General features: G+C 37.8%; 1 protein-coding gene across 1 annotated transcript in view; it reads left to right on the plus strand.

The window, feature by feature from the left end:
* lysmd2 (LysM, putative peptidoglycan-binding, domain containing 2) overlaps positions 1-11,588 on the plus strand; it is a 68,596-nt gene extending 57,008 nt beyond the window's left edge. The window contains exon 3 of the mRNA XM_048562621.2: positions 7,296-11,588. Coding sequence (XP_048418578.1) covers positions 7,296-7,359 — 64 coding nt within the window. The 3' untranslated portion in view covers positions 7,360-11,588. The remainder of the gene's footprint in view (positions 1-7,295) is intronic.
* The last annotated feature ends 1,813 nt before the right edge of the window (positions 11,589-13,401 follow it).

A 13,401-nucleotide genomic window follows, 5' to 3' on the forward strand; every position in this document is an offset into this window, starting at 1 on the left:
GTTTTTTTTTCTGTTGTTGTGGAAAATCTGTAATACTGGTCATGTGGATTTTTTTTAAATACATGAAAAAGCATTCATTTCAGAAACAAACCTTTCCATGAAAAATAGAGTGCATTTGTATTTTAGTAGTCAAATGGTGACAGGCTGTGGATATTTGCTTTTGCAAGGACATGAAAATAAAATTTATACTGCATCGCTCACTCAGAGACCTGTAAACCAAGTTTGTTGTGCTCTCAATTCCATAAATAGCAAAGTGGGATCTGGCAAGCTCGATTATCTGATCTGCGCTTTGTCTGGGATTCCCTTCTGGGAGGACAGCCTTTCAAAGTTTATTTTGTAGCCTCTGAACATAAGAACTGCTGGGATCTAAAAAGATCACAGTCCATCTAGTTCACTTTCTACCAGCCTGCTTATTGCATCCTTAAATAAACAGGCCCAGACTTGCCATTCATTTACTTATTTTGCTATCTTCTATGATTTTTATTAATTTTCAAATGCACCATGGCATTTTTAATAACTTTACCCAGTATGAACATTCTCTGGTATGTAGTTTCTTGAGTTGCTCACAATATTATTTGTGTAACAATGGGATAAATGTCTGCCTTTCTTCAGTCCCCTGTATCAAATCATTTCTGGAAGAGTTATGCTGGAGTGCTCTCAGTTTTCTCTCTCACTGCTGGACTATCCTTGGGCAATCCTGCTTTTTGTACAGCAGACAAGGTTTGATTACATTAGATTTGCACAACTGCTGAGCAACCTCACCTGTAGAAATGCAAATACTGTCATAGCTTGCCTCTGTGGCATTGATGTTTTTCTTGATTAGAAAGAGCCAAAAAAATCTATTAGAGTAATGGAGTCAAACAGTATAGAAACACATGCTTCAGTCCAACTTGCTCTTGCTGACCAGGTTTCCTACGTTGAACTAGTCCCATTTGCCTGCATATGGCCCATATTTCTCTCAAGCTTTCCTATCCATGCACCTGCCCAAATATCTTTTCAATGTTTTAATTGTACCCACATCTACCACTTTCTCTAGCAGGTGTTTTCATATATGCACCACCCTGTGCATGCGAAAGTTGCCCCTCACGCCGTTTTAAAATTTTTCCCCCTCATCTTAAACCTATGCCTTCTGTTTATGATTCCCCTACGCTAGGAAAAAGACATTAGCTATTTAACTGTGCCCCTCATGATTTGATAAACCCGTATAAGTTCACCACTCGGCCTCCGATGTTCCAGTGAAATAAGTCCCCACCTAGCAAGTCTCTTCTTATAACTCAAACCTTCCAGTCTTGGTAACAGCCTTGTAAATAATTTTTTACATCCTTCCCATATAATAACACCCGTCCTATCGTGTGGCAACCAGAATTGTAAGCACTATTCCAAATGTAGCCTCAACAATGTCTTGTGTATCCATAACATGATGTCCCAACTCTGATCGATGAAGGCAAGCATGCCAGATGTTGTCTTCACCGCCCTGTCTACCAGTGATGGTACTTCCAAGGAACTATGTTCCTGCACCCCAGATCTCTATGTTCAACAACACTCCACAGTGCGTGCTTTGGAAAAGTTAATGTTCTTCGCGTAAGCACAAATTTTGCTGTTAGGGCCCTGGTTGAGTTAACTACTAAATGGTCTTGGCCGGAACTGAATGATGTGTGTGGGAATCTCTCCCATTTCAGAAACTGAGGAGCATTTCCATTTGATTTAGGACATTAATTCTATTAATATGGTAAAATCGCGTACCATGTATGGCAGAAAGGGGCTTGATGGACTGTACAATAAGTTCTCATTTTATAGTTTATGGCAAATTTTCTTTTCATCTTTCAAGATGACATTGTTAAACTTCGAGCATCAACATAATTTAAAATTAATACTTGCATCCAGTTTGTTTTATTCACTTAACTGGCGTGTTGTGTAAACATGTCTGTATTAGAGATGGTATGAGTCAGTATTTATACCATTTGCTACAGTGTTTCATAACTTATCCTGCTGCTTTTGAGACATCTGGTTAACCAACTTGATACAACATACTAATGTATCCTTTTATAACTCTGGTGCCGGAAATGGAAATTTTTGTACGCTTTTTGCTGTACTCTTGTATCCCTTTACTTGAGTACATGTGTCAATAAAACCTAATTGTAATTTTTATTGTCTGTTCAAAGCATCTATGGTTCTGGTGATTTTTCCCCATCATGTGACTAATTAATGACTTGTGCGGAGCCAAAAGTGGAACAAAGTCCCACTTGCCGCCTTGATGAATTGAATCAAAAATTCATTTCACTGTTAGAAACTCCATGTTGGGAGTGCATAGTTTCTTGAACAAAGGAAATTGTGAACCTTTTGACAGATTGATTTTCAGTTTGCTATGTACTTTTCATTCCTAGCTAGAATGACTATGCTGCTAAATTAAATCAGAGCTGTGGCTATAAAAGGCTTTGCAGCTAAACTAGCTGTTAACATGCAAGCCTTTTAAAGACCTTTATCTGGTTGACTTTTAAAACGTTTTTCTTGGAAATTGAAATGCTTCAGGGAGAACGTGATTTGATGTTATTTCCAGGAGACACTTCGTTATGGGAAACACCAACTACTTTGTACAGGCTAATTTTCATTATGTTTATAGCAACTCCTTTGCCTAATAGCATAAGATCTCAGTTCAGTTTACTTGGAATAGGAGGAATGCTATCTGTATGTTCAATTTTCTTTTTCCCATATGTATAACTTTCTTCTGCTATATAGCTCTGAGATCTGTGTTCCTCCAACCATTTAGGCCTAAACTCTGGAATTCCTGTTCTCTAAGATATTTCCTAAATCCACCTCTGTCATCTGTCCTAATGCCTCCTGGTTTGAGTCACTGCCAAGTTTTGATGGACTGGGTCCCAGTGAACCACCTTGAAATGTTTTACTGCAGTAAGGAAGTGAACAACGGATGGATGTGGTAAAACCTTTTCTTAAAAGAAGTGAAGTTCTCCTCCTCCCTAGAGGTGGTGATAAGAGGGACGGTTTCTCTCTAGGGCTGACTTGCTTCCTCACCAATTATATGTTGGACAAAAATGTTCATTGGGTTGTTTTTTAATCAAATTGTTCAGACAATCTATAAAACACCTCTGGGACAGGGTGTCCTGAACTCAGGTCTTCTGGACTATAGGCTCCTTTTGCCATGGGCACTACTTTGATTCTCCAGCAATTAAGGCCCTTAAATTGTCATTTAGGGGCCTCTGCTCGCAACCATCACAAAGACCTGCCATGGGTGGGAGTAGAACTGTGGATCTGTGGTTGATGGACTGGAATGAGGGAGTGGGAGCTCCTTCATGTTGCAAGGTATGAGGGTGGACTTTTCCTTTATGCTGTATGAATCTGAGTAAGATCCTAATTTTTTGGACCTAAAGCTTTTCATTTGCTCACAAAATAAGAGGCTGAATTGCCATTGTCTGTTAGGTTGCGTTGTCACGTCTTAGGATGTGGTGCTGTTTATCACTTCATAGCCTTGCACCACCTTTGGGGAGTATTGCCCTTCATGCGATTATGTAATCTGTGACTTCTTTTTTTAATGGTGAAAGGTGCCTTTGGTCTTTCTTGGGAAATGGCTAAGTACCACTGCCAAGGATATTTTTCCCACAAACAGACCCTGTAAATTCAAATTCACCCATAGCGTATGTAGACACTGTGGTTAGCATCCCTACGTCTGAACCAGAAGCTCTGACTTTGAGTTTCACTTCAGAACTTGATGACCAACAGATGGGTGTGTTCGTAATATGGCCAAACAGATTGACGATCAACTTGTAAACCCTGTGTTTGCCCCAGGCAGTAACAGTGGGGAATCTCCTTTGTTGGCCATGCTAGCTATAGGTTCTGGTTGAGTTTAGTGACCTGTACCAGGATGAAGGTGCTACCTGGCCTGTCTCTCTCATCTCTGGACATGGGACATTTTCTAAGTCTGTATGAAATCAATTACAATTTAATTTTCTGTTACATAATGCACAGGAGGATCCAATCAACATACAATTGATTAAAGTAGGTTGTGTTCATTCACTGGTCTTGATTATTTCCAACAAAAGTATTTATGTACCAGAATTGACCCCTTGTGTATGAGAGGGTAATAGTTGTCCACCAGTGAAGTTTTACAGGCAATCACACTTCTGGCCTGTGAGAAATTGCTAGCACAGTGTGCTGAAGCAAAGAAGTTTTTACATTTAATGAGTATTGGTCAAAAACAGTATTCTGATTAGTTTGCAAATTTAGTGTTTGTTCTGTTATGAGTGATTACATTTCTGCTCATGATCACTTTCAAAATTCCTACAGCTCTGACACATGCTGCTTCCAAGAGTCTGCAAAAGACATTTTTTAACAGCCACATTTTCCCTGTCTTGCTTAACATCAGTTTTGAGCTGCTGTTTCTTTCTGAACGATTGCCCATTCTATCTTCAATGTCAAACCATCAGAGGAATCTAAATCATTATCTGTTGCAGATTAAATGTCTGAAGAGGTCATCCTTTATACATTTGAATAGTTTGTGATTACTGTAACGTTTTCACGCCCTGACGAGTAGAATTTTCTATTCTATGCTTGTGCCAAGTTAGCACTAAAAGTGTTGATTGTGGAAATTTCAGGCCCCTTTCTCCGTAGGCTGTATACAGTGCTTCCCATGAGGCATGACTTCAAATTTGAACTTATGGGAACAGGCAGAGATAACCACATTTTCTTTGGATAGTGTTCTCACTATAACAGCCAAGAATAGAGCTTACGGCGATTTTAATCTGTGATCTGCAGCTATCTGCCATTTGGTGTGACTCGTTAATTCTGGAACTTTTAAAGAGTTTTTACTGAATGTCATCATGGTCATGTTGCAGATTAGCTTGGTTGATAATGCCCACTATTGTGCCAGAAAGGTGTAGCTGCAAGCTGACATGGCAGATTTAAGAGCATAAGGTCAGCTGAGGGAGTGCTGCATTGTTGGACATATCCTTTCCAATCGGACATCTATTTCCATGACACTATTTGAAGAATGGGAAGTTCTTCCATTAACTGCCATTCCTTGCTCAAGCAAGTAACAAACTCAGAACAAATGATATGGTCATTCATATCATGTACTGTTAAAATTTGTTTTGGTTGTTTGCTACATTTATCTAAGTATCAATGGCTGTATCTGAAATGTACAGAACCAAAGTCATTTTGGACTCAAAATATTGCCCCTGTTTCTGTCTCCACAGATGCTATCAGACTTATTTTTAAATATACTCATAAAATGTGGGCATCACTGGCCCGGCCAGTGTTTTATTGCTAATCTCAAGTTTCCCCTGGAAAAAGTGATGGCGCTCTGCCTTCTTGAACTGCTGCAGTCTGCGTGATGTAGGTAGTCCATGATGCCGTTAAGGGGGCACTTCCAGGATTTTGACCCAGTCACACTGACAGAACAGCATTATATTTCCAAGTCAGGATGATGACTTGCTTGGAGGGAAATATGCAGGTGGTGGTGATATTGCATTTATCTGCTGCCCTTGGCCTTCTACATGGAAGTGCTTGTGGGTTTGGAAGGTGCTGTTTTAAGGAGCTTTAGTGAATTTCTGAAGTGCATCATGTAGATGGGAGACACTGCTGCTACTGAGTGTTGAGGGTGGATGCGTGAATGTTTTTTAAAGTAATACCATTGAAGCAGGCTGCTTTGGCCTGAATGCTGTCAAGCTTCTTGAGTGTTGTTGGAGCTGCACTCATCCAGGCAAGTGTGGAGAGTATTCTGTCACACTCCTGACATGTGCCATGTAGATGGTGAACAGGTTTTGGGGAGTCAGGATATGAGTTACTCACTGCTGGATACCTAATGGCTGATCTGCTCTGACCTGTAGCCATTATTTTTATACGATGAGTCCAGTTAAGTTTCTAGTCAGTGGTAACCTTCAGGATGTTAATTCTGGGGGATTCAGTGATGATAACACCATAACACCATAAAATGTCAGGGAATGATGATTGAATTCCGTTTGTTGCAGTCACTGGCTTAATTTTATATAGCATAGTGTAATTCTGCACTTGCTAGCCCAAGCATGGGTATTGTGCAGGTTCTACAGCATTTGGACATGGGCTGCTTCAGTTGATGAGATTCTCCAGCACTTGGTTTTTATTTGTTGATTTACACTGTTCAGAAACAAAGCTGTGATGTATTATTTCTGAACTTGAATTAAAAGTGGAGGAAAAGTAGATTATTGTCTTGAGTCTGTGAAAATTACCTTTTTTCAGCAAAGGTTAGAAAGTAGTTCTGAGCAGTGAAATAAAGACAGCTTTTCCAAGAAAGCATGCGACTTAAGGTAAATGACTCAGTCAGCTTACTGGGGAGTTAATTGCTGAATGTTTACAAAGTTTTATGGTACAGAAGCAGATGATCATGGGCCACTAGTAGGCTGAGGTGAGAAAAGGAGGACATATCCTAAAAGAAGTGTATTTTCTTTGTTTGTGGAAGTCTCCAGGTAGAATGTGTTGGAAAGAATCCAGGCCATCAGAAGTAAGTCTTAAGTGCTTCAGCAATCCAAAGAAACTGGCTAGAACAGAGTAATTTCAGTAAGAAATTAAGACACTCAGTTAGGAGTGATATTTCACTGGGATTGAGTGACTAAAGGATTTTTAAAATTATTTATTCATGGGATGTGGGCACTTATTGCCCTGAAGACAGTTAACATTAAACCACATTGCTGAGAGTCTGTGGTCACATAAGTCAGACAAGGTGAGAATGACAGTTTTCACTCCCTAAGAGACATTGGTGAACCAGGTGGGTTTTAATGATAATTGATAGTGGTCATATGTTTGCTGCTAGCTTGAATTTGGTACCAGATTTTCATGGAATTCAAATTTTGCCATCTGCCATGGTGTGATTCAAGCCTCTATCCCGGAACTTTAGTGCTCGAATCACTGGTCCAGCAACATTGCCACTATACCACCACATCTCTTATGTGGTTGGAAAAGGGTTGAATTTGCTTATGTTAAAGGCTTTCTAAATTGTGCCATAATCTACATTTTTTTCCTTTATTTTTGTGTTTAAAAAAAAACTTGCGTTGTGTTTAAAGAACATTGGCTGTCCCATGTAAATATCACTGACTGACCACCCAGTAACCAAACTGCAGAACCAACTAATGATCTGTCAAGCTTTATTTCACTCTGGGATCTAGCTTGACCACTATTAGCAAAGGCTGGGGTCGTGACAATGGGATATTTGAAGAGAAATATAAAAGTAAAAGATCATTTTTAAAATTTTAAAGAGAACAATTTATGAATCTCTGTGATGTAATAATTAAGTTCTTCACTTTCAACAGAACTGGTGATGCAGCATACAAAGATTATTCTTATGCAGAATCCTCGTACCAGAGTCACCGCTAAATACAGAACAGGATCCAGACCAACTGGACGGCAAGTGATACAATGTTGTTCCACATAAGTTGTCGGAGTTGGAGACTTTGGCTTCATTGGCACAAACTGTGTGATCTGTAGGTTTCTGGAGGAGGGGGAATTCGCTTTACCTTTTGCTTAAAATCTATGCGACGGAATTATATACCTTAACAGAGCACTGGAATATGGTAAAAGGGAAAGACGGCATTTTACCTTGAACATCTTCAGTGTGAGCCGCTGTTAATTTTGTGTTACCTTGTGCTTTCTCCCCCTTTTTCTATATTGCAACAGCAGTGTGTGCTTATTTGCTGCAGTCCTGATCCAGAGTACCTGCTGTGATATGGGACTGAAATTAGGTGTAAAGCAATTGCAACTTTGTAGTCCCTTCTCCACCTTGCATGAATTAATTGTTGTGCTTTCCTACTGTTTGGCACTCGAATGGGTTTGGGCAGAGGTAAGTACAATTGCTTGGAGACTGAGCTGTGCAGAAATTAATTAAATTCAAACTAAATATGACCTTGGCTTATGATTTTGTGCAAAGTGAGACTGAATGGAGACTGATCCACATAATTAGTTAGATGTGCAAAGTCCCATTCATGTATGATTATGCAGAGTAGTTTTATACATAAAAGCTGTGTAGAAGAGGTCACTTGTTCATAATATCCAATTTAAAACTAAAAGTAATTTACAATACCTGTCGTTCTAAGTAACAGTTTCAATTGAGGATGAAGATAGTAATTGCAAGTCGTCATCCTTTTAAAAAGTCTAACAACATCGTTGTTGGAAGGAAGAATCCTAGTATGCAGGGACAGATGTCACACTAAGCCCCATTAAAGCATTTGCTTTCAAAGTGGTCAGTCTAAACGTAACTAGAAGTGCTTTATCAATGCAGTTAGCTTATTGTACTGTTAAGGTATTGCATGGGCAAAATAAACCATAGAATCGATGAGATCATGGGAACTGCAGATGCTGGAGAATCCGAGATAACAAAACGTAGAGCTGGATGAACACAGCAGGCCAAGGGTCTAGGCCCGAAACATCAGCTTTTGTGCTCCTAAGGTGCTGCTTGGCCTGCTGTGTTCATCCAGCTCTACATTTTGTTACCATGAAACTGATACCTTCCATTAGAGGAGAATTCTGGCCATCTTGAATAAGGAGTTGGTTGATTGAATAAAGGAAACTTATGTTAAAGGTAGGGAGTTACTGGGGTAAATAATTAGTCTTATCACTGCAGTGGTGAGAATGATAATTTCACATTGTTGATTTGTACCACCATTTCAATATTTTGTGAGCAATGCACCTGTTTGTTCAAATTCTCTCAGGTGGCTGCGATTTTTGATCACTCCACTTCACTTCACAAGACTGAATGTCAAACTGGTGTGGACAAGTTTAACGTCTCCCCAGAAAATCAGGTTTCCCATAAGCTTTATACTCTGATTCATCAGCACTTGTCTGCTGTGCCCGGGTCTTCCTTCTGTTTCCATGCTCATGCATATATTTTTATTACTGAAAATGAGTTTGTTACACTGATTAATGAACTACTCTTTATTGAGATGAGGAGGAAGGTGTGTAGTGACTTGGCTTTAGACTGTATCACCAAAGCTGTGATGACCAGTTGGCACCAGAAGAATACAGTATATCACAACAGAAAAATACTGAATAGCATGTCTTACATTTCAATTAACCAACTCGTTCAGCTCCTGAGTACTAAATCCTACTGCAAGATACATTTTTTAAATAATGGGATTGTGCAGCCACTAAAATGATATGGATGACTAGTTTTATATATTTTGATGTCTGAATTGAAAAGATGGATTAAATAATGTAGGCAACACTTTCTCAAACTTTGTAATATCTGTTCAGAATCTGGTTGTACCAAAGAGATTGAGCACAGTTGTTTCCCTGGAGGAGATTGTGGCAATGTGCCTAACTGTGTATGTTTTTCAATGAAGCTTAGCCACGTATTTGTGATGGATTACTCAGTGATTCCTTAATTTACAGTTGCACCTTTATAAGCAGTTTTAAAACTACAATATTCCTTTTTAAAGCTCATCCCCACATAAGCTATTATTATTTCCTTTTTCCTGATTCACCTAATTTCTAGTTGCCTCTTTTAACTAGTGCAACTAGTTGGTGCTAGTTTTATAAGGTAACATACTTATGACAATTAATAAGGAAAATAAAGGTCAATTTTTGCACGCTCTTCACATTATCACTGCAAATGTTGAGATGCTGTGATAGAGCTCCTGCATTCACACCACTGAAACGACACCAAAAAATTGTAATGATACCACCTCATAATCCAGGTTTAAGTCTCTTCTTAGATGCAGTCTGTGTTTAACTTTATTTCCCTTGTTTTATCATGGGAGCAGTCTATTTTAAAACAAAAGATAGTTACCTCAACATGTGTTAAGAAAAGGGAGAAATGTTCAGGTCTTAGATTTCAAACAGCAGCTGCACAATAGAGTCACAATGGAAACTAGTTTTAAGGATAGGCAATCTGCAAAGAGCACTGGTGATTGTCACCAAGCTGTGAACAACTGTGGTTATTTGCTAAGATCCCTTCACACCCAGTTTGTTCACTCTGATTGGACATTTTCCGTGGAAGAGCTGTTTGCTGTGCTATTCGCTACATGAAATTTCTAGTCACTGCTGAATGCAGAGTGGGAGGCATTACTTAGTAGTGACAAGGATTCAGTCTGATCCTTCCTGTGGTAATTTCAGTCCAGAATATTTGTTTTGTATCATTTATATGTAAATACTAGATTAATATTTTGATGACAGTTCAAACATTAAAATGGGAAAATGGTACATATTGTGTGAGGAATATCCAGAGTACTTCAGTTTGCCTTTCATATGTAAAACACTTACCCTAGTGATATCTATTTCACTGCTGTGAGCCATAAATGGGAGGCAGTTTATCTTTGACAAGTATAGTTAGTAAGGAATGTGTAAAATACTCAATAGAAAATAGACACAAAACAAAAACCCATAAATGCTGGAAGTCAAATTAAAACAAAAGGTTTTGGAAGTGTCCAAATGGATTGATCATCTGAGGAAGTGAAGTTAACATTTCACTGGGGCTATTAATCAGCAACAGGAAAGTATATCGAGTACCTATTGTACACAAAATTTTGCTGAGATTTTTGATTTGAGTTATTGTATTTTCATGTGATAGCATTGCACATCAAAACTATTATTTGCCACAATTATTTTTTTCCCTTGATATTCAGGTCTTAAACGTATCTTTTGTGTGTTTTTGGTTATGATAAATCCTATTTTACTGTTCCAAATAAAGATCTTTTGTGTTTATAAATATACTGTTAAAGATATTTAAGCAGGCAAATTAAGGGGCTGGATTTGAAATTATGATAGGTATCCAATTGCTGGACTTCTCTCACTGTTAAAGATTTTTTAATTTCAGTATTAAAATAATATTTTAACTAAATTTTATCTGAAAAAAATCTTTGTCCAAAGATTCTGACTTTCCATGATTTTTAACAACATAATGCCACAATATTGTAAGATTGCTGATGGCTATTTTAAACAGGCTCTTGAGAGTATATCATTAATACAATTGCATGTTATAAAATTGAAGAATTTACAGTATACCTCCGCTGTGGATTCTAAAATATTAATTTCCCCAAGTCTCAGCCTCTTTTGTGAATGGCCGATGAAGTGTTTGATTTTCATCATAATACGTTCAGTTGTTTTTCAACTCCAGAATTAACATCAAGGAAGATTGAAAAGATGTTTGAGCGTCTGAAAATCTGCACTGTTGCAAAACTAAATTGGTTTAGAACTGTAATGTTCTTACTTGTTTATGTTCAATTTTTGAGGGAGGATCTGTGGAAAAGAAATCCAAAATGCCTTTTATTTCTGTGAAAATGTTATGCTATTAAAAGGGTATTAATTTTTTTTTTGTTTTTCTTGCCTTCTCTGACTGTTCATGAATTTGCTGAAGGTTGTTTTGCTTCAAAAACTAATTTGAACAAATATGATTTGGAAGAATCAATTACAGATGATGATTCTGAACATGTGGAGATCTGTGACTTCATTCTGAAGAGTCAAGTGGAATAACCGATGCGGTGAACTTCTAGCGCATGAATTGTTTGTGTTTCAATGTTGTGGCCTTAGTTTTTTTTTAAAATGTACTGGCATTGAACACTTGTTAATATTTCATTTGATGATCTGCAATAAATGGATTTTGTTAAACATCAGTCTGATGAGGTGTGTTGCTTATATTTTTGCTGTGGAGAATTGAATATTTATTGTAATTTTGCCACTTCTAACATTTACCATTTTGCCCTTCATAGATAGACATTTTTGCAAGTTAGGGAAGGGTACAGGCAATCTACATAATGTAGTAAGAGTTTTTGCACCTGTTTGCAAAAGTAAAATGTCTAGCCCAATATCAGTTGGTTGCTAAAATGTGCATTTAATTTTTAAGAAAAATGTGGACATGTTGAATTTTTGCTCTCTTTTGAGGAAAGTATGTTGATTGTTACTAAAAACATTATATGTCTGTGTCCTTTTGTGTAAAAGGAGTATGAATGCACATTTTAAAGATATTCTGTTTGACTAACTTTAATTTATTAGAATATTTAAAGGCTAAAATTGAGTTCTCAGCTCTCTTACTTTACAAAGTACAGTGCAACTAGCGTGAGAATTCTGAATATAAAATTGTTTTATAACTATTTGGATTAAGGCCACAGTGTTACCTACCTGAAGATAATCTTCCCACTTTTTAAAGCTGTATGTTCAGCTGAAGTGTTCCATTCATTATTGTTTTCAGAAATGAAAAAAAAGGTTAAGTGCAGGACATGGTATTAATCTCCTTTTGCGGACCTTTTTTTATTTAGTCATGGGATGTGGGTGTCACTGCTGGGCTGGTATTTATTGCCAGTCCCTAGTTGCTCCTGAGAAAGTGGTGATGAGTTGTCCTTTTCAACCACTGCAGTCCATGTACCCCAGGTAGACCCACTGTGTGTGGTGGAAAGGAAGGAGTTCCAGGATATTGATTTGGTGAACTTGGACAAATTCTGAAGCCCGGCTTGTGATGACCTAATTCAGCCATGAGCAGTGATTATGAACTTGTTTATGGTTCTAACTTCCATTATGCTCAATTTATGGGAAATGTTTGGATTAATGTTTGGATTAAATAAGACACTCTCTAAGCAGTTCTGCTAGTGTTAGCAAAATGAATGCTTTGAATGAAAAGATAAACAGAAGGGTTTCAAGAGGAAGAATATTTTAAAAAATATTCATTGTGGCACTTGGATGAAGAAAGTGATGTTCATTTTCATAGTTTTACCTCAAATCTATATCTGTCTTTCCTGAAATTTCATATTTAATCCTTCTAATCATACTTGTCCCTGCCAGATGACTTTTTTGAAGTCATTAATGGCATCATTCTGAAACTCCAATTTGTGTCTCTGTTACTTCTGGTCTCGACTATTCCGTTGCAGTTCTGGCTGGCCTCCAATCTTCCACCCTACATGTGTGTCCAAGTTTCTGCTTTTATTCTCCCTCTGGTCAAGTCCAATAAATCCCTAAATATTCGTATTCTTACCGAATTTCTTTGATGGCATGACATTGCCTCAATTTTTATTTATTCCATCTCATATTCCTGATTTGAATGTGGGCTCAATGCTAAATCTTTATTAGGGCATGTTTCTCCACAGATTTCATTGTTGCAGAGGCTGTCTTAGTTGTACAAAAAGGTGTTTGCTTTGTGGATGGTTTCTGACAGGACAATTTCGTCACCTTTTTTTTCCACACCACTGTCTTATTCACTCAATTGGAAGCTGTTCATTTGATTGAGGGGGAGATGATGCTCCAAGATCTGGTATGAACAAACAATTTTAAAAAAAAAGTAACTTTTATGTTGTGGCTTCAAATAATTGTAATAGAGCCGTGGATTCCACCATTAACCTCTATCACATCTACAGCTCGTAAGTAATATCTAAGGACATTTTTTAAAATGGCCAATCTATATTGTCTTGTTTTTAGTTAACCCGTTACACTTCAAAG

The sequence above is a fragment of the Stegostoma tigrinum genome, chromosome 33 (genome assembly GCF_030684315.1).
Source record: "Stegostoma tigrinum isolate sSteTig4 chromosome 33, sSteTig4.hap1, whole genome shotgun sequence".
NCBI lineage: Eukaryota > Metazoa > Chordata > Chondrichthyes > Orectolobiformes > Stegostomatidae > Stegostoma > Stegostoma tigrinum.